The sequence below is a fragment of the Zootoca vivipara genome, chromosome 3 (genome assembly GCF_963506605.1).
Source record: "Zootoca vivipara chromosome 3, rZooViv1.1, whole genome shotgun sequence".
Classification (NCBI taxonomy): Eukaryota; Metazoa; Chordata; class Lepidosauria; order Squamata; family Lacertidae; genus Zootoca; species Zootoca vivipara.
In genome coordinates this window covers 61,598,735-61,618,028 of record NC_083278.1, presented here as the reverse complement: position 1 = coordinate 61,618,028, position 19,294 = coordinate 61,598,735, and the positions used below count along the sequence as shown (strand labels likewise).

At 40.6% G+C, this 19,294-nt stretch overlaps 1 protein-coding gene across 10 annotated transcripts in view; it reads right to left on the bottom strand.

The window, feature by feature from the left end:
• Positions 1–19,294, bottom strand: part of UTRN (utrophin) — a 334,111-nt gene that overhangs the window by 113,425 nt on the left and 201,392 nt on the right. For all 10 annotated transcript variants that reach the window (XR_009557350.1, XM_035108828.2, XM_035108822.2 and 7 more), the window contains exon 53: positions 1,045–1,217. Coding sequence is in view for 9 of the 10 variants with exons in the window: in XM_035108828.2 (XP_034964719.2) it covers positions 1,045–1,217 (173 nt within the window). In the remaining variant the exon portion in view is untranslated. The remainder of the gene's footprint in view (positions 1–1,044; positions 1,218–19,294) is intronic.

The following is a 19,294-nucleotide window of genomic DNA, read 5'->3' as shown; positions in this document are numbered from 1 at the left end:
CTGGATGGAATTTTGATGTGAAGTAATCTAAGGTGGGATTCAACCAAGTTGCTGTGTGTACAGAATGAGGCTTTCCTCTCTCTCTCTCTCCCCTCTTGCCATGTCCCTTAAATCTGCTTTGGATAATTGGGGAAATCCCAAGAACAGGTTTAGGGAGTGTTCCAATTTACAAACTGGCAGGGCACGATGGTGAGCAGCTCAGACACAATGTTATGTGGTCACACAGTTAGTAAGGGACCAGGCTTTTTATCCCCAATCCCATGTCCTCAACATAGCAATGCTACATCTGGGCCACTGGCAAGGGAATAAAAAGATATGGCTAGCACACTATTCCCTGCCAGGCAGCAAGGATTTCCTCACCCACACATTCAAGTTCTCCAGAAGGTGTAAACAGCACCTGCTGGTTCCCCTGGGCATTGGCATCTGCCTGAGGGTTGTTGTTTTTTAGTTTAGAGAAGAGACAAGTAAGAAGTGACATGATAAGAGATGCATGGTATGCAGAAAACATACAGAGAAAAAGTTTTCCTCCCTTTCTCACAGCACTAGGGGACGTCCAATGAAGCTGAATATTGGAAGATTAAGGGTGCACAAATGAAAGTACTTCTTCAGACAATGCACAGTTAAGGTGTGGAATTTGCACCCACAAGAGGTAGAGATGACCACCAATTTGGAAGGCTTTAAAAGAGAATTACACAATTTCATCAAGGATGAGGCAATCAATGACATATAATAGCTAATAGCTATATTCTGCCTCCACTGTTGTGAACCAAAATGCTTCTGAATATCAGGTGCTAGGAATCACAGGTGAAGACCATGGTTGTGGGCTTCCCATGGGCATCTGGTTGGCCACTGTGAGAGGAGAATATTGGACAAGATGGCCCTTGACCTGATCCAGTAGGGCTCTTGTTTATTTGGACATGCTGGCGCATGATAGGATGGCGCTAACATGAAATTGGTGCATTCTTAAGCTGTGTCCCTACATGTACAAAAAGGCGTCACAGAAAGCAGCCCTGATTCAGATGTAACTTTCAAATCATATTTTACCTGATACTGGCAGACTTTGCTTTCAGGTCATTCCAGCGCTGGTTCATGTCATCAATGCGGTGCTGGAGCAGTGCAGCCTCATCAGTGTTTCCCAAGGCTTTTACCATCTTCTGCCTGTTTCCATCGATGCTTTTAAAGATGTCATTGTGGGCATCAATTTCAGCCTGGATGTCCTAGGAAAAGAAAACAAAAAAGAAAGGAAAGAAAGCCCACTTGTGTTAATCCTGTACTCAGAAAGAGATAATGAACTATTCAGAATTCCCCTATCTCCTTATCAAAAACCAAGGTTACCACATTGGAATATTTTTTTTAATGCTACTATTCAGATATTAATGAAAGAGATCTCTGTTTAGCCTAACAGTATATGCTCTTGAAAAAAATGGAAAGGAATAGAAGAAATATGCTACTTCAAGAACGAACTGTTCAGATGAGTATCATAAGGCCGCATTCTGACAACTGCAGCCAATCTCCCTAGCATGCATTACAATTTCCCTATACACAATGAAGTACATAATTATGCCAGTATCGCTGTCAACATTTACCTCAAGGAATACTAAAGATTTCAAAATAAATTACTTGCTTCATGTTAACACAAGCCATTTAAGACAGATCCAGATGGCAACCATTTCTTGCACAGTGTAGGTTGCTTTTCGGAGCACTTGAAGAGTCCCAAGAAGAAAGCAATTTCTCCCCTACAACTCCCCCACCCCTGCATCACCAGTAAACTAAAGCCAGATAGCTAAGCTCATTCCCATATGGAATAAGCAACTGAGAAGGGTTGAAATAACACATCCAGTATCCAAAGCATTAAGCCAACTAATCATGGTCAAGAGTATAAAGTGCTAAGTAGAGTCCATATTGAATTGAATAACTAATGATGATAGAATTTTATAGCTGTAGAGTGAAGGGCTTTCTGTGCTGCTGCCTACATTTTGGAATGATCTCCCTGTTGAGAGCAAGTGTTTTGTTATATGTCGTTATATGTTGCTTGTTTTTGAAATCACATTGGTCTTTCTTTGAAATGATGATAATGATTCTTGAAACAAGTCTTCAGAAGATTCCAAGACTCATAAACTTACATTTCAGAAGTTGCCGAATGCAAGGAGCAACATGACGTTATGTCAATGTGTTATGCCTTGTAGCAAGGAAGGGGAACCTATGCCCCTTTGTATGTTGTTGGACTACAACTTCCATCAGCCATGGTTAGGAATGATAAGAGTTGTAGTCCAACCATACGTGGTGGGCCACAAGTTTCCCCATCTCTACTATAGACTTTATATTTATAAGCAAGTCTAGAAATCTAGACAGGACGGAGAGAAGCTTCAAGCCGAAGGCGGAGAGCGCTGGATTCTTCTGAAAATAAAACGATTGGAAATAAGAGTGTAAGTAATCTCACGATTTGGATTATAAAATAATTTGGACTTGGGAGAGAGGGGGGAAAAGAGGAAGCCCCCCCCCCACGGCAATTTAAGAGACAGTAAATAGAAACCCGAAGCCGTAAATAGAAGATTTCAATTTAAAAGGTTCCCTCAAAGGCATCAAAGAGAATCTCCCCTAGATGCAGGGTAAAAGGGGAGAAAAACTGGTTGTGAATACCCTGCAGAAAGAGGTTAAGATTAAGAAGGACCTTTCTTTTCCTCGGGAGCCGGCAGCCCAGACAACCCAGTGAGCTGATCAGGATCTATAAGTCGAATCTTATTTTTATTTTTATTTCTGGACTTTTTGGAATTTTTTTTGGTTTATATGCTTTTGAAATGTGAGTTTGAACTTTATTTCTTATAAGACTTGGAGAATGCAGCCAGCTTGTTAAAATGGAGTCGAGAAAATAAACTGTGACCATTTTCCACCCCATGTGACAAGTTTTGACCTTGACAGGATTGAACTATGTCAACAAAAAGGTACTCGCCTGAGTTCCAGCGAACTGTTTTGACCTTAATGTGGGAAGTAAGAATAGAACTATGTCAAGAGGAGACACAACAGCAAGAGTTACAGCAACAGTTTCAGATGGTGATGGCAGAATATGACTTCTTAGAGGATGAAGCTATTGAAACTGAAGAAGAGGATTTTGACAATGATGGGGACTGTGATTTGGAAGGAAAAGATGAAGATGAGGACTGTGATAATATAATACAAAATGAAGCGCACCACGAAAAAAATGATGATTTTACTCTACAAAAAGTCAGATGGAGTGCCCCTCCTTTGAGGGGGGCACGATTGGATTTACTGGAACTCCAGAATGCCCACAGGGAAGAGGAAAAAAATAAGCAGAGAAGAGAAGAAACTCAGGGGTGCTGTATGGAGGCCTGGATGGCAAAAGGCTGTAAAAAGGGGGTGGGGTGAAGGGAAAGCGAAGTGGTGATTATTAGGATGGATTAATAGGATTAAAACTGGACTGCTGACTATGGAACCTGCTGGATTGGGGGGTTGGAGCCGGAAATCGGGGTTGAAAGGTTAGATTGGGAATAGTTATAGTTTTAAAAGTGAATTGATTTTGAAAAAGGTGAAAATATGGAGGCTTATAGAGGGGGTAAATATTAGGCACGGGAAGAAAAAATGGGAGTTTGATTTTTCAGTGATTTGGATATTAGGTGAAAATGATAATAGCCAATTTAAAAGTAGTATGAGGTATAAAGGTAATTATTTCATAGAATAAGAAACTGTTGAAGAGGTTAAAAAAGGGATGAAAACCGGGGAAGGGGGGAGGTTGGGGAAGCCCACAAAATATGGTTTATCAATTATGAATGGAAAAAAGATTATTTTTGTTTTGTTTCGTTTTTTCTTTTTTGTCCTTTTTTCTTCTTTCTCTTTTTCTTTTTTCTTTTTTCATTCTTTTTTGGTATGAGAATAGATGGTTGGATGGATGACTTCCTGCGTACTGCCCTGGTTTCCTGGAGCTCTCTGGTGGCAGGGGGGGCTTTGGGGGCAGGGGAGGGGGAGGAGGACAGAAATCCAGTCATAAAATGGACCATCTCTGACTGTTCACCTGCGTGGGATACTTCTGTGGCAGGGGAGGACCCATGGAGGGGGGTGGAAAGAAGGTGGAAAAGGTGTTCATGTATGTACCGGCTTTTGTAATTTGTAAAATCAATAAAAATTATGTTTTTTAAAAAAAATAGAAATCTAGACAGGGATGTCCAATTGGCAGGCTGGAGGCAGAACACAAAGACGTCTAGTGGTTCTTTCCCCAAAGCATTTTAAATTTGCCACAAGTTAATGTGCCTTCTCAGCTTTTACATGTCATATATTATATTCTATATAAACACATGCATACAAATATGTGTGTGTGTGCAATTCCCTGGAATATATTATTTATTAATGAACTAAGAAGATGTATAGCCTGCCCTTCATTGGTGCCAGTACCAGGGTGGGGTACAACATAAAACAAATTATAAAAATTTCAGTAAAATAGAACACACAAAAACTCCAAGAAATAAAGAAAAGAGGAGCTTCTATTTTTCAGAAGTAAAGCAAAAAGCACTGTGAAATGAACACCAACACGACTGCTTACTAACATCTGGGCAAGAATGTTTAAACACAGGGGGGAAAGCCATGGGGCATACAGTTTATCTCCATGGGATTAATCAGTGAAGATTATTACAGGAACCTTGTGGTGCTACAAACATGATTTTCCTTTTGAGAGAATCAAATTCAACAAGCCTGGAATGCCATAAAGAGCTGATTCTTTCATATTCATTTCAGCATGTTCCATTCTCTCCCGAGTGAGCTTTTACACAGGTGCCCATGAGGGTAGCACGGCATCTAAAAATGGCCGTTATTCATACGACAGGCATTTAAGAATTCATTGACTGCTCCTGTTCATTTAGGGTATTGTGGAATGCATAATTATCCCCACTGGGAAAAGAAAACAGATGTATGGATGAAAATATGAAATCTCAGGGACACATTTGACGCTTCAACAAAGTTAGTGAAATAAAACTTGGAATTGTTTGTTTCTTCAGAGGGAGAAATGTTTTAGACACTCAGCAAGTACTTCCTTGTTTACAGGGCTCTCGACACATACCGGTACATCTGTAGGAGTGTGGGACTCTTTCAGAGGAAGCATAGAGGTGGTGAGTGGGGCTAACCTGCGTGGTCTCTGTGCGTTCTTACAATGACTAGAGGGGCCTGCGAGTGAACTATGTGACGCGAGTGAACTATGTGACGTTTAATAGAACACTCTTGAAGTGGTTTCTGTGTTTTCTTCATAACCATATGTAGCTTCTTTGTATTTATTTCCTTTTCAACCCCTTTCATCTGCTTAACATCTTGTGATATTTGAGAGTGATTTCTTCACATATATTCAGACTTGTAGATTGACTCCTCAGGTATCAGTAATATAAGTGCAGCTGACAAATGTTAATCACCTTGTCCCCACCAATTTGACCCTTTAAAACTGAGATAGCAGAAGCAAGCACTCCTCACTGCTGAATTTTTAAAACATTCCACAGTGGAAATGAAATCACATAGGGTTTTTCATTCTTCCAAGTTGCACTTCCTTTCATCACCCCTTGCCAACGGTCTCTCTCCATTTACACAATTATGATGTAATATTGCTTCTCCATTGGTTGGTTATCTGGGGTAGATTCTGTTTATACATGTACTGTCTCTGAACTCAAATGCAGTGGACTAAATTTAAGAAAAACCTACTGTAATGTTGTGAAATTTGCTGCAGCATTTTTTACATGGTTAGCACCACTATATTAGTATCTAACAGAATAATACAAAAAGCTTGATCCTAAAAACAGCAATGAGGGGAAAGGCTCTACATCACTGCTGAATCATCATTTAAGAAGTTTCATTTTTTTCCTCCTTGAAAAAAGTTCCAAATTTTAAATGAAAGCTTGCGAAGATTATGCCTGTGCACTTGTGCAGCCCTGACCGTTTGGTCAGGAAAGGATACGGTATATGCAGCTTATACACACCCACACACACCCCAAACTATGGTAGAGGTAGGGCGTGTTTTGTGGTCTGAGGGTTGGCACTGTCTCTTGGCCAACTCTTTGGGGCCACATGCTAGTGGTGGGGAATGCTAAAACCAAAGTGTATGGGGCCAATCCACACTTGCATACGTACACAGTCAGTCACACAACATTAACATAGGCATGTAGAATCTCTGTCTTCCCTTTTTCTTTTGTTTCACTCAATCCATCTATTGCTCTATCTTCCCTTTCATCTCCTCCTCTTCACTTTCTCCCTATTGGACCAGCAGGATTGTCAATGGGGCCAAATGTTGTCAAGGTGAAGAGCAAAAGGAGAACACTATGACAAGAATTCCTGGGAGGCTGGAAGCAGGAAGTGTGGTGCACCATCATTCTTGTGGATAAAGCAGTTGGCCAGAGGCAGGTGTACCACTGGCAAAAGTGTCCCATGGCCCTGCAGTGTTGTGTTAGCACTGCCAATGCCAATATCAAAATTGCCATTGCCAGTAAATTAATTGTGGCTAGTGGCAGGCCAATGGGCATGGCTTGGGCCAGATTGGGTCCATGGGCTGGCTGTTCCCCAGTCACAAGATATACAGGCAGAAATGTAATTAAACTAATATAGAACCCTTTGGTGGGCACTAAAAAGCAAACAAACTAGAGATGTCAAAAACAAAAAACACTGCCTAATTTAGACTATACACCTGCCCACTCAAATGTATTATGAACTGAATGTCATTTCACCATCTCAGAAAGTTAAACAATGTTTTGTTCGCCCACAGGCAAAATTCAGGCCAACCAGTTTGTTCTGTAAATTCACGTGCAAAAGTTCTTTTATGTTAACTCTTTACTATCAGTGAAGTTCTCATTTGAATCCTCATTCCCTCTGAAAGTCTGGACTATAAAGCTGGCTACTGTATGGTGCAGGCACATAAATTCTTTAACACTAACCTTTACTCTTGATGAAACTCCTTTTGACTGCCATGAACTATGTGACTAGAGACCACCCAGCCAGACTTGTCATTTGTTTGGCAAGTCATCTTTTCTCTCTGGGTCAGTTATTTGATTGTTTCTTGCAAATGTTTTCGTTAGTTGCTTTCCCCCTGCCCTCATTCTGATCTAAAACCCTCTCTTACTCCTGAAGTTGTTTGTTTTGGCAGGAGGAGACAGCGACTGAATTTCCAGGGAACTCTCAATCATGCTTGGTGCTAGGAACTAGCATTCCTAGATCGCAATATGACAAGGACCAGAACTCTCAGAAACAGGCTACCTTTTTTTCCTGAATGTACCTGAGGAAAACAAACTCAAACAGATTGTTGAACAGGTAAATGCTGCAAAGGGTGAACATGTCAAGGTGAAGAGCCATGGCTCAGTGGTAAAGCATCTGCTTTGCATGCAGAAGATCCCAGCTTCAATCCTCAGCATCTCCAGGTAGGGCTGGGAATGTCCTCTGCCTGAAATCCTAAAGAGCTTCTGCCTGTCAGTGTAGACAATACTGAGCTCCAGTAGACCAACAGTCTGACTCGGTATAGGGCAGCTCCCTGTGTAAACTACCCCACCTGTTTCATTCACCTTCATTTGCTTTCACCACCATTGCCTTCATTTTGTACCCGGTTGTGTAGACTGCGAGACTTTTTGCTGGCATGTGTTTTTCTGAGCATAGTGCTTAGGATATTTTAACATAGGTAAACACATAAATAAATCGCCACCGCTTTCACAAAGCTGAGCGGGCTACCAATACAATACGGCTCACACCCTAATCTTTAGGGAGAATCCTTTCATAGGAAAATAAGGAGAGCTCTGTTGGATCAGGTCAATGGCCCATCTAGTCCAACATCCAGTTCTCACAGCAGGACCTGAGCACAAGAGCACCCTACCCTCCTACATTTTTCAACAACCTTCACACCCTGTGTGCACTCCATACAGGTCCATCTACCCTCTGATATGTGCAAGTCTCCTCAGACATGTACAATTGCACAGACACATACAAATAAAGACACAAAATAGTCAATGCTGCTACATTCTAACAGGCAGCAAGGCAGGCAAGGCATCCAATGCTTGAAATTTAAGTTTCATGAAATTAAAGACCACAAAATTTTCCCCCATATGTTCATTTCCCAATTATCTCGTCTCCAGACTGGTACAGATGTGTTGCTGACCTGCCAGTCTTTTAATTTTGTTCTCTTTTAATTTCAGACTCCTGATAAAAGTTTTCAAACTCAAACTTTTTTTCCTCCTTACAGGTTACCAATGTGCACCAGCCAAAAAAAAGAGAAGGCATCTAATCACCACACATATAAAAACATCAAGATAGCTACAAACCTATACATACAAGTAGGCAAAACCCCAGCTGCACCCAAGGAAACTACTTGAAGCTGTGGTTAGGGTTCAGTCTGTCTGAAATTAACATGAAGCAAATCCCTTTGACAGCAAACCTTTTCCGAGGCAAAATACCCAAAGTATTTTAGCTGCTGATTGCTTTGTTTGCAAGTGAAAATGTAAAACCTGTGGCATGATCTCTCAGGGGAAGCCGAAGCCTCAATCCACGCACAACAAGCACAACCAAGTGAGACTGCTTCCTTCCATACAGATGTAATCAGGAGCATCTCAGTTTGGTCACTGCTAAGAGGGACTTGCTGTCATTGATTAAGCACCCTTGGCTCTATAGGGCAGACAAAGCTGCTTGCAGCATTTTGAATCCAACACTTTAGGTATCCCTTCCTACAATAAATCAGCTCCTATTTCTCCTGCTTCCAGCATAGCAGGGCAAGCAGCATGTTAAATATCTGTTCTTCTGCATCAAATGGTGGAGGGAGGGGGACCTACCACAGAAAATTACAAACAATACAGGTCCAGTTTCCAAGTTTTCAGAACACAAGTGTAACTTTGTCTTTATTTACAGACACCTATAACTGTAGATAAAAGGGACGCGGGTGGCGCTGTGGGTTAAACCACAGAGCCTAAGGCTTGCCAATCAGAAGGTTGGCGGTTTGAATCCCTGCGACGGGGTGAGCTCCCATTGCTCGGTCCCAGCTCCTGCCAACCTAGCAGTTCAAAAGCACGTCAAAGTGCAAGTAGATAAATAGGTACCACTACAGCGGGAAGGTTAACGGCATTTCCATGTGCTGCTCTGGTTCTCCAGAAGTGGCTTTGTCATGCTGGCCACCTGACCTGGAAGCTGTATGCCGGCTCCCTCGGCCAATAACACGAGATGAGCGCCACAACCCCAGAATCGGTCACGACTGGACCTAATGGTCAGGGGTCCCTTTACCTTTACCTTTATAACTGTAGATAAATGAATGTAAATTTAGAAAGGAAGAACCACACAGAAAAAAGAAAGCTTTGCATGCAAACCCTTGCATATAACTACTATTGTACTCAAGCAGCTTGTAGACATGCATGTAAACAAAGCTATTAAATCCTGTTAAAACTGTCACTAAAAGATAACACTGCCTAGAATGATATCAATTGTGAATAAAGTATAGGTAAACCAAAGTGTAACTGTTGGGGCCATTGGTTATGCTTGTTTTTTTAAAAGCATAATGACATTACTTAAGAGGTCACCTTGTTTTAATATCATATCTGGTGGGTTTTTTAAAAAGAGAATCTTCTATGCTCCCATTTAAGCAAGGTCATTAAATAATACCCAAAACCTTATCAGGAACATCCCAATACAGTCTGCATCACCTCCAGAATAGTAACATGCAGCTTGAGACATAGACCAGTGTTTCTCAACCAGTGTGCCTCCAGATGTTTTGGGACTACAACTCCCATCATCCCTAGCTAGCAAGACCAGTGGTCAGGAATGATGGGAGTTGTAGTCCCAAAACATCTGGAGGCACACTGGTTGAGAAACACTGACAGACACTCTTGTTGAGCAAAGGGTCTCCAATAGCTAACACCTGGTCAATTTTCATCCTTTTAATAGCAGCATTTTGGAGTGTGGGAATGTTTATTTCTGAAGTCTCTAGAACATATACATACACATACATGAGCCTTGGCAACCCCAAAAAATGACTCTGACAACAAGCCAGAACTATAGAATTACTTTCTAATTTTTCCCATTTTAGTTTTTTAACTGCTATGAGCCAACAGACCCATATAAGTGCCAGGAGAAAAAAGAAGGCAGACAAAAACAAATCACACTCATGCTCTAAGTGGAGACATGACCTTCACACGTGCATGCATGCGTGCACATGTGTACACACACACACACACACACCAGCCCCCCAGGTGCTCAGAATAATTAAAGGGTCACCAACCAAAGCTCATGGAAGGCACTCCATACCATTGAGGCCACCTGATCCTCAAGTAACAGCAATGGCTCCAGAAGGTATCCCAAGCTGTGTACCTTCTCCTTTGGAGGGAGTGTAACCCCATCAAGACCAGGCAAGCTCTCATCCATCTGGTCTAGACTCTTAAGGAACCACCCACTCAGAGTGCCTCAGTCTTATCTGGGGTTGTACTGGTCTGCCCTCAGAGGCTGCCCATTTAGGCCTTAGGGAGTTCCTTACTAACATGGTCTCACCTCTGTCAAAATCCTGGTCAACCTCTAGAAAACCAATAGGGAACCTATGGTCCTCTGGCTGTTGTTGGGCTACAACACCCATCAACCCTAGCCAGAATGGACACTAGTAAGTGGTGATGGGAGTTGTAGTTCATCATCTGGAGGGCCACATGTTCCCCATCCCTGATCTAGAATAAAGTGAAGGCCCACGAAACTGGACATAATTCCCCACTACCTAGGCATACTCTCCTGCTGACTAAATACCAATGTGCTTCCTGGTATCCCAGGGAAGTTGAGGAAGCAGAAATAATGGACAGGATTTTGTATTTTCTGGTATTACAATTTGAGCTCTTTGGAATTCAAATTGTAATACAATGCAATATGTAAGAAATAAAAGAAACATCGAAAATACATTTAAAAAAATAGAGTGCCCTACAATTGCTACAACAAGTAGAAAACTCATTAAGTCCATCAAGACCCTCAGCATTTTTCAAGTGGTCCGGCAGGGTGTGTGTTGGAAACTACTGTCCTAGACAGCCAAGTAACTTGTGTTCCCAACAATCAACCAACATGATAACTGCTTTGTCATTAGGAAAATGTGTAGGAATCCAATTAAAAGCTCACATTCAAATTTCTGACTACTAGAGCCAACTAAAACAGACAGGATTCTGCTGCAGCAACATCAAATATATATAAGCAATCCCCCATATAAGCAAGCAACAAGTAATGTATTTTTACAAAATAAGTTATCCTTACATGAATACAATAGTAACACTGATTTGCATCTTTTATAATGATTTACAACTTTCTCCCTTGTTCGAAATCTGTGACATCAATTTTCTTGGTGCTGAACTTCTTACTATTAGAGTAAAAATGCAATGGGAGATTTGGGGGTGGGCATTAGCAGCTGGAAACTGAAACTTGCAAGCAGCAGATCTCCTTTGAAAGAAGCAGACAGAACTGCCCCCACAGGAGCTGCTTTCTAAACACATCACTAAATGAATCGAAAACTGGCACATTAAAGTTGCCACTACAGCTTGCTAACCTTCAGTATCTGATCTGAACTTTTACAGTTAATAGCTGCAATTACAACACAAGGTCCAGCTATTGGTAATAATTACCAGCTCTCAAATCAAGTGAAACACAGCAATTAATTAAGACATGTTATGCTAAGGGTGTTTAACCAAACAAACAAACAATCAGAACCACATACTTTCTAATATGTTTCCGAATGCCACTCAAAACATCTCTTTCTAATGCCAACAACCGTAATGATACCCAAAGAGCAGCATTTAATATATTTGCACGCCTCTTACCTTGAAACTTATCCCTTCCACTGAGCAAAACCCAGTGGTGTCAACCAGCATTATAGTAGTACTATTGCACAGCATGTGTACATTAGTGATCCTCTAAGTATTAATTTCAAGCCTGGAAAAGATGCAGGTTAGAAAATTTGTTTCACTCCTTTTGCTATATGTCAACTTTTGATGTGCCATTCTAATTGAAAGAAGCAAAGTCAAGGTTTAGAATTTGCTGCATCAATGCATTTTTTCAGATACCAAACACATCTCTAGTACTTAGGAGAAAAGGAAACATTTTAAGAAATATAACCAATGCATGACCAAAGTACCACATTTCCCCAGCATTACTCTTATTAGGCTGCTTGATACAATCTGAAGGGAGTAAAAGAGGGAAAAGAAAGGTGAGAAAAACACTGTTCACATTTGATGGAGCCACTGAACTACTTGCAAACTTAAAACGAAAAGAAAAAGCTAACCTCATTTCTTTCAGCAAGAAGTTATGAAATGCTTTCTGTTGAATGGCAAGTGTTCAATTGCATCACTCCATGAAAAGGCCCCTTATTCTCATAACTGGGCACTGCTGGATAGTTCTGTTACTTATTAAGAAAGCACATGGAGGAGTTTGAATTAATGCTACAGGCAGTACAAGAAAAAATGCCAATGCAGAATACTTTTTTTAAAAAACAACAACAACCTATGAGGCACTGGGTATTCTCCCAGAAAAAAAAGAATAGTGAGAATTTTCTTCTTCTTAAAGAAAAGTAAAGAGTTTAAACTCGTCTTCTTCATACCTTTTCAAATGTTGTCAGTAATTCCCATAAGCTGAAGTTCAGGCCAATCATTCTTCACTCTCCCTTTGGCACCTACATCTTCCTAGCGAAGGTTTTCAAATCAACAGGTCTGTTGCCTTTAAAAGGTGTGCATACATGTACTTTCCCAACTATACCTCTTCAAAGTTCTTTGGAAAATCCTGATCAGTGGCAGCTTAGGCCGCAACATCATTCTGCTGCCCCACTGTGCCCAATTGTTTTCAGGCTGGATAGTTCAGAGTAAGTAAGCTTAATTCTACTTGTTCTATTAACCAGGTTCCATGAGGCTGGCATGTTTTCCTCGTCTCACTAGACCGCCCAGGATTCCCTTTTGCTCACCTCACTAATGACCTGCAGGCCCAAAATATTTTCTCTCCTGGGCCCCAAGCTCAACGTTTGGTCTCAATTACACTCCGCAAACGACGCTATATCCTCATGGCACATAAAAGAAAGAAAGGAAAATACTCTGCCAGTGTTTCTCCATTCATTTACAAACGATTTTGGCTAAAAATAAAAAAAAAATTGTGCTGGAAAACAACAGCCAACTTGTGAAAAAAGTTAAAGTAGGACAAATTGCACTTCCGTCTGAAGGAAAAAAGGCATCACCAAATGCTGGAAAACAGGCTACCTCTTTTCTCCTGTTCTCTCTCTCACACACGCTGTCCTGGTGACCAGCAGACTTGTGTTGCTATGGAAATAAGCAAGCCAGTTTCACTCCATTTCCGTCTGCCTGACTAGCCTAGGGGATGCTGCTCTGCTTTCCAATAGGAGGGGGGGGGAGAGAACACCAGGAAAAAACCGTTATTCACTTTGTTTCAGTAAAACTCCCAAGCAAAATCTCACAAGATATATAACCTTCCCAACCTTCACGGGGATCTTGTCCTTTAGATCCCCCCACTAGCTCTGGCAACAGTGTGGCAATCCATCCCTAGGATATGTTTATTATTTTAATCTGCACCCTCCCTTCCACCACCCCCTGCTCTCCTCTGAAGCTAAGCCCACTCCCACTTCCTGGAGGCCTCCCTCCCTTACTGAAAAAAACTTTAGTACCTATAGAGGAATGGAAAATCCTGGGCCATCAGCTCCTGCTATTTTACAACTTCTCTCATTCTCTTCTTCCAAAAGAAACCCAAACATTCATTCTTCCAGACTACGGCTTTGGAAAAAAATAACATTAAAACAAAACAAAAACGGTTAAAAGTAACAGTAAATCTTGCGCCAAAGCCTGCTGCTGCTCTGCTTCCATTACCTCAGTCTCAACACACACAGATTGTTTTCATATGAGGCCTTTTGCTCTCATTTCAGTAGGAAACCTGACACCTGGAGTTTTGCTACTAGGCAATCACTTCCGATTTGCTAACAGAAAGAATAGAAAAGAAAAAGAAATTTCTTTCAAAAAGTGTAAAGAGTGCACAGTTCAATTCTTGCCAATGTTTCCTTTACATCTTATGGAGGAGGTGTACAAGCAAAACGCTTCGCTGTATTTCCCAGCAAGCAAGCAATTTCTGAAAACTGAACAGCCACAAAGCCTCTCAGCATTGCAACTCTTACTCATATCAGTTCCATCTAAAACCTGCCAATGGCTTCACTTAACATCAGTGTGGCCATCAGGGTGCAGATGCCCAAACCCTGTGAATCAGGTAGCGATCAGAGGAATACTACTCTGAAAGCGCTGCTGCAGAAGAACAGACTTAGTAAAAGAAAGAACATTTGCAGATTTTTATTTCACTTGTGTGGGAAAGGTATCTTTTCCTATTAAAAAAAGTTTGTGAAATGTTCATCATAGTATAGGAACACAGAGGTGGAGTTTGCATGTCATGCTGCACCATAGTTTAGCACTATGTGCATGAACTGGACCAAATAAGTCCCTCCTCCCTCACAGCTGAGACTTTGAGAGCTCCCCCCCCCCCGGCTTCCTTAAATAATTGTGGTTTATCACATAATCTGCTCAGATCCTGACCAAGCCAACTTCACATAATCTGCTCAGATCCTGACCAAGCCAACTTCAAACTATGAGTTATGAAGCTAAGTTAACCATAGTTCATATCAACAACAACCTATAGTTTGGACAACACAACAATCCAACTTTAAGTAAAAAGTGAAGTTAAGATCTCCCCTCCAATAGCTCAGTCAGTAAAGCAGATTCTTAATCCAAGGGTCGTAGGTTTGAGACCCATGTTTGGCAAAAGATCCCTGTCTTGCAGAGGGTTTGGCTAGATGGTCCTTGGGGTCCCTTCCAACTCCTCTGTGATTCTACCCTAACTACCAGCCGTTGGAAGCCTTTTCCTTCATGCATCTGCCTAATGCCTCCTCCGACTGGCAAGATACCTCATGATACATAGCTCAGTCAGTAGAGCATGAGACTCTTACTCTCAGGGTCATGACTTTGAGCCCCATTTTGGGGGAAAGATTCCTGGATTGCAAGGGGTTGGGCCTCTATGGTCCCTTCCAATTCTATAGTTCTGAGTCTGTGATTCTATCATGTAAGAGGAAAGGGGGGGTGCGTAAGGCCAAGGCTTGCTCATTCCAGTTCATACACATCATACTAAACAGCGTGAAATGTGAACACTGCCATTCATCCAAACATTGTTCCATAGCAAGGAAGATAATGTATGCCAGATGTGCTGCAACAGAGATGTAGGCTTCTATTCAACATGACCAACCTATGAAGAAACCTTTGGAAAAGCTTGGGCCATTTCGGTCCCCATTTTAAACATCCAAGCATGTCAGTTAGATGCGGAAATGCAAAACAAAAGCAGGCTTCTCAAATCCACCTCCCTCCCACTGATTTCACTACTACCTGTACACCTGAACAGCTTTCAACAGGAAAATAAATAAATAAATCAGATTCAAGAAGTATATAAACATATAATCAGCTTATAGTAATCATTGCCATAATTACTTGCAATACCACAAATATACCTGTTTGGCACAATTAGATAAATAAAGACCAAGTTTAATATTAAAAGTCAAGTCACCCCAACATACCAAATGCTTACAGGAACAAAAGACCAGGAAAGGGCTGTTATCTTCACCCTGTAGGGTTGCAATATTTCAAAAAGTGAAAATTGTTGAGCTTTTTGTGTGTGCGCAAATGAGTTGTGGGTTTTTTAAAGGAAATTCGCTCAAAAATAAACACTTCTGAAATGGGTTGCCATATGCCCAGGATTTCCTGATTGCCTGAAATTTCGCCAGGGCGCTATTTCCAATGGACAACTCCCGCATGTCTGGGAAATTCTGGATGCACTGTATGGCAGCCCTACTTCCTGTGAGTATGGCTCTTCTTGTGTACTCAGTGAAATCCCATGTTCAGTTATTGTATACCTTCAAAATAAAAAAAACTAGAATCATATATTGCCATAATGTCATGCTTGCTGGTATCTGCATGATGACTGTCACCAGACTGCTAACTAAACAGATCACTGATCTCACCCAGAATGGCAATTTTTCCTCTTCCTGTGTCCAGTGGTTACATAAGCTGACGTGGTTAACAAATATTGCTGTCCTAGACCCACTGGAGCAGACACAGTGTAACTAAACGACAGACCAAGACTGCATACTGATGTTGCCAGTACTGGTTCCATCTTCCACAGAAATGTGTAGCTGCTCTAAGAATTTCCCTCTGTTATTCTGCAATTCACTTAAATAAGCACCCTTCCCCTACCTTATGTCCTCCAGGTGTTTGGGACTACAAATGTCATCAGACCCCAGCCAGTGTGGCCAAATGGTCAAGGGATATCTGGAAGCCACTGCAGTGGGAAACACTGTTTTACAGCAAATTTAAAGGCTATGTGACTAGCATGGATGAGATCATCTGTAGCAAAGGGTGCACAATTATGTTCTACTATATTATTGGACATTTATCTCTCTCTCTATAACACAATTGCTCTTAGAATGAGAAAGCTCAACTAATTATTGGATTTTCTTGCAACTGTAACTCACACTTCCATGTTAAATACCTGGGGTGCAATGGGGAGCCCCTTATAAACAGAAGCTTTACATTCTTCATCTTTGAGAAAGAAATAAGCATGGAAATGCAAAACCATAAATGCAAAACACTTTAATTCCCAGACAAAAACAAAATGTCCAGCTATGGTTTATATCCCTGTGTAATTACAAAAATATGGTTCAGTTTTGTATGTGTGCAAACCCAAAATCCAATTTTTCTAGCAAAAAAACCCACAAGCACTATAGAGAAATACAGACTTTACAAAAGACTGAAGACACCAAAGACTCTAGGAAGCTGGCATTCTGACAGTTTAAGCACTTGTGCAAATAAGTTTCAGCTAATCTTTTAAGGATGAAACTGGCTTACTGCCACAAGCTGAACGATAACACAGATCACCTCTGAAAAAAAAATTGCCCAATGAATTTTGCAATTGAGTTTTTATGAAGGATATAACAGGAATGTTCTGGTGCTATTAGCACATCCTCCATTAACAATATTACCAAATACACTAAAAAAAGAGGTGCTTTACATGTACACAGGTCTATCAATAGAATGTTTATGCCAATGCTGCAACTAGATACATCAGTGCTAGCAATAAAGAGTGTAAGGCTTTAATGTTTACCTACACCAGTTAACACAACCACTATAAAAGAGCTTTCAGAACTGCTGTGCATGTTCTTTCAAACAGACTGCACAAATTCCATACAGGATATGACTTAATAATTAAAACTAAGTTCTGAAAAAAGCCTAAATAGAAATGAATGTGCAATCTATAAAATTGCTATTCAATGGTCCAAAAGCCCAAAATCTGTATTGCAATGCTCACACACTATCTATTCTGTTTGAAACAGGGCAAGATGACACATGTACACACATACATGTAGTGCTGATGACAACAGCAGTGCTTAAAAGTTTACGAGTTTTCAGAAAAAAGTAATTTTAATCAAGCACAGAGCTATGGAGCAGCCACAAAAACAAAGCTTTAGAGTTAGGAATATGTGAGTGGAACTCAGTCCGGTAGAATCAATAAAACTGAAATTACACAGAAAAAAAATGAAGACATTCCATTACTTCCATAAAAAGGAAAAATGTCTGATTGACTCTGACATGACCCTATACCTATGAAGTTGAATTAAACTATATAAACCACCTCACTATGTTTTCACAATATCTTTCACATGGATTCTGCTGCTCAGCTTGTTTTTAGACAATATAAAATAATATACTGGGCCACAGATATTGCCTCTGCAAAGTTTCCCTGATGTTTGAGAGTATGACAGTACAAGGGTTTGTGAAGGAAACATTAATGCATGGTGGTTTGACATTTTAAAACCTTCACTAAAAACAAATAGTATCTTCTTTTCTTCCCACTGCCCCAAGCACAATTCAAATATCTTATGGCAGCCTAAAATAGATATATGAATTCACAATGGCATAGAAGAAAGACAGAGAAAGTGGGGGGCAACAAGTGGATTCTTCGTAGAATTGTAGATTTGGAAGAGACCCCAAGCGTCATCTAGTCCAGCCCCCTGCAATGCAGGAATCTCAGCTAAAGTGTCCATGACAGATGGCCATCCGACCTATGCTTAAAATCTCCACGGAAGGAGAGTCCACAGCCTCCTGAGGGAGACTGTTCCACTGTCAAAGATCCATCACAGCATTAGCTCTATGTCACTTGGAATAATACTGAAAGGATTTTGAACAATTTAAGAAAATTCAGTAGCAATCTATGAGAATCACAAAGGAATAAAAGCTGAATGAACAAGATATATTTAGTTTTCAAATTAAGTTGATATATACTTCTTAAGTACTTCAAAAGCTGTAAAAAAATAAAGAGGTAACAATTGTTCACACTATCTATAGAACACAGAAACTGTGATTGACCATCTTCTTACATAAACCCTTAAACTTAATTTTCTATACCAGGAAAGCTGGCACTAATTAGAAACCTTGAACACTAAGAGTTCAAATATTCTCTCTTTCTTCAAAGTGGCATGTGATAATTAGTAATAAGTAATGGTTACATAAAATACTTTTACTTCATCAAAATATACGTATTGCTTACTGCCTAAAACAAAGGACTGAATACAGGCTAAAATTAGCAGTCAGAACTGTGCTTTCTTTTGGGGTTTATCCTTCTAATATGCAATTTTCTGGTTTATTATTTAGCTAACTGGTGAAAGGAATGAAGCATTATAGTGTATTTGATGTTGTAGCCTGTCAGGGAGAACCTTGAATGCCACATCAAGGGGGAAAAGACCAAGCCATTCTAAGTTTCATATCTAATATTAACAGGCCTTGTCCACCTTGTGTCATTTTTTGTTTTCATCTCCCGTTAGAACTTGAATGCTGACTGCTTCATTAACACCTAAAATCCCATTACAGTGGTTTCACATCAGCTTTCTAGATTATCAGCGCTTAGGACAATAAGTACACAGTTGTTACCAATTGTTTCCCATGTCCATCTTCTCTCATGGATAGACACCGACTATAGGGCTGTTGCTTTTCACAGCACAGGGTGCCTTATATTCCTGAACGAAGTGTTGCTTCTCCTGAAAATACTGTACATAGACCAAGAACCTCCAATCCATCCTTGCATGCATTGGTGCCTTGCACACCACTGAGGTAAGGGAAAACCCACCTAAAAATCACAGCACCAATGTTACTTTCATCTGCCCACATACAGCAGTTCCCCCAACATATTTTAATTTATTTGCATTTACTTATCAAAATATTTACATATCACCCACTCAGGGTGTTGTGCA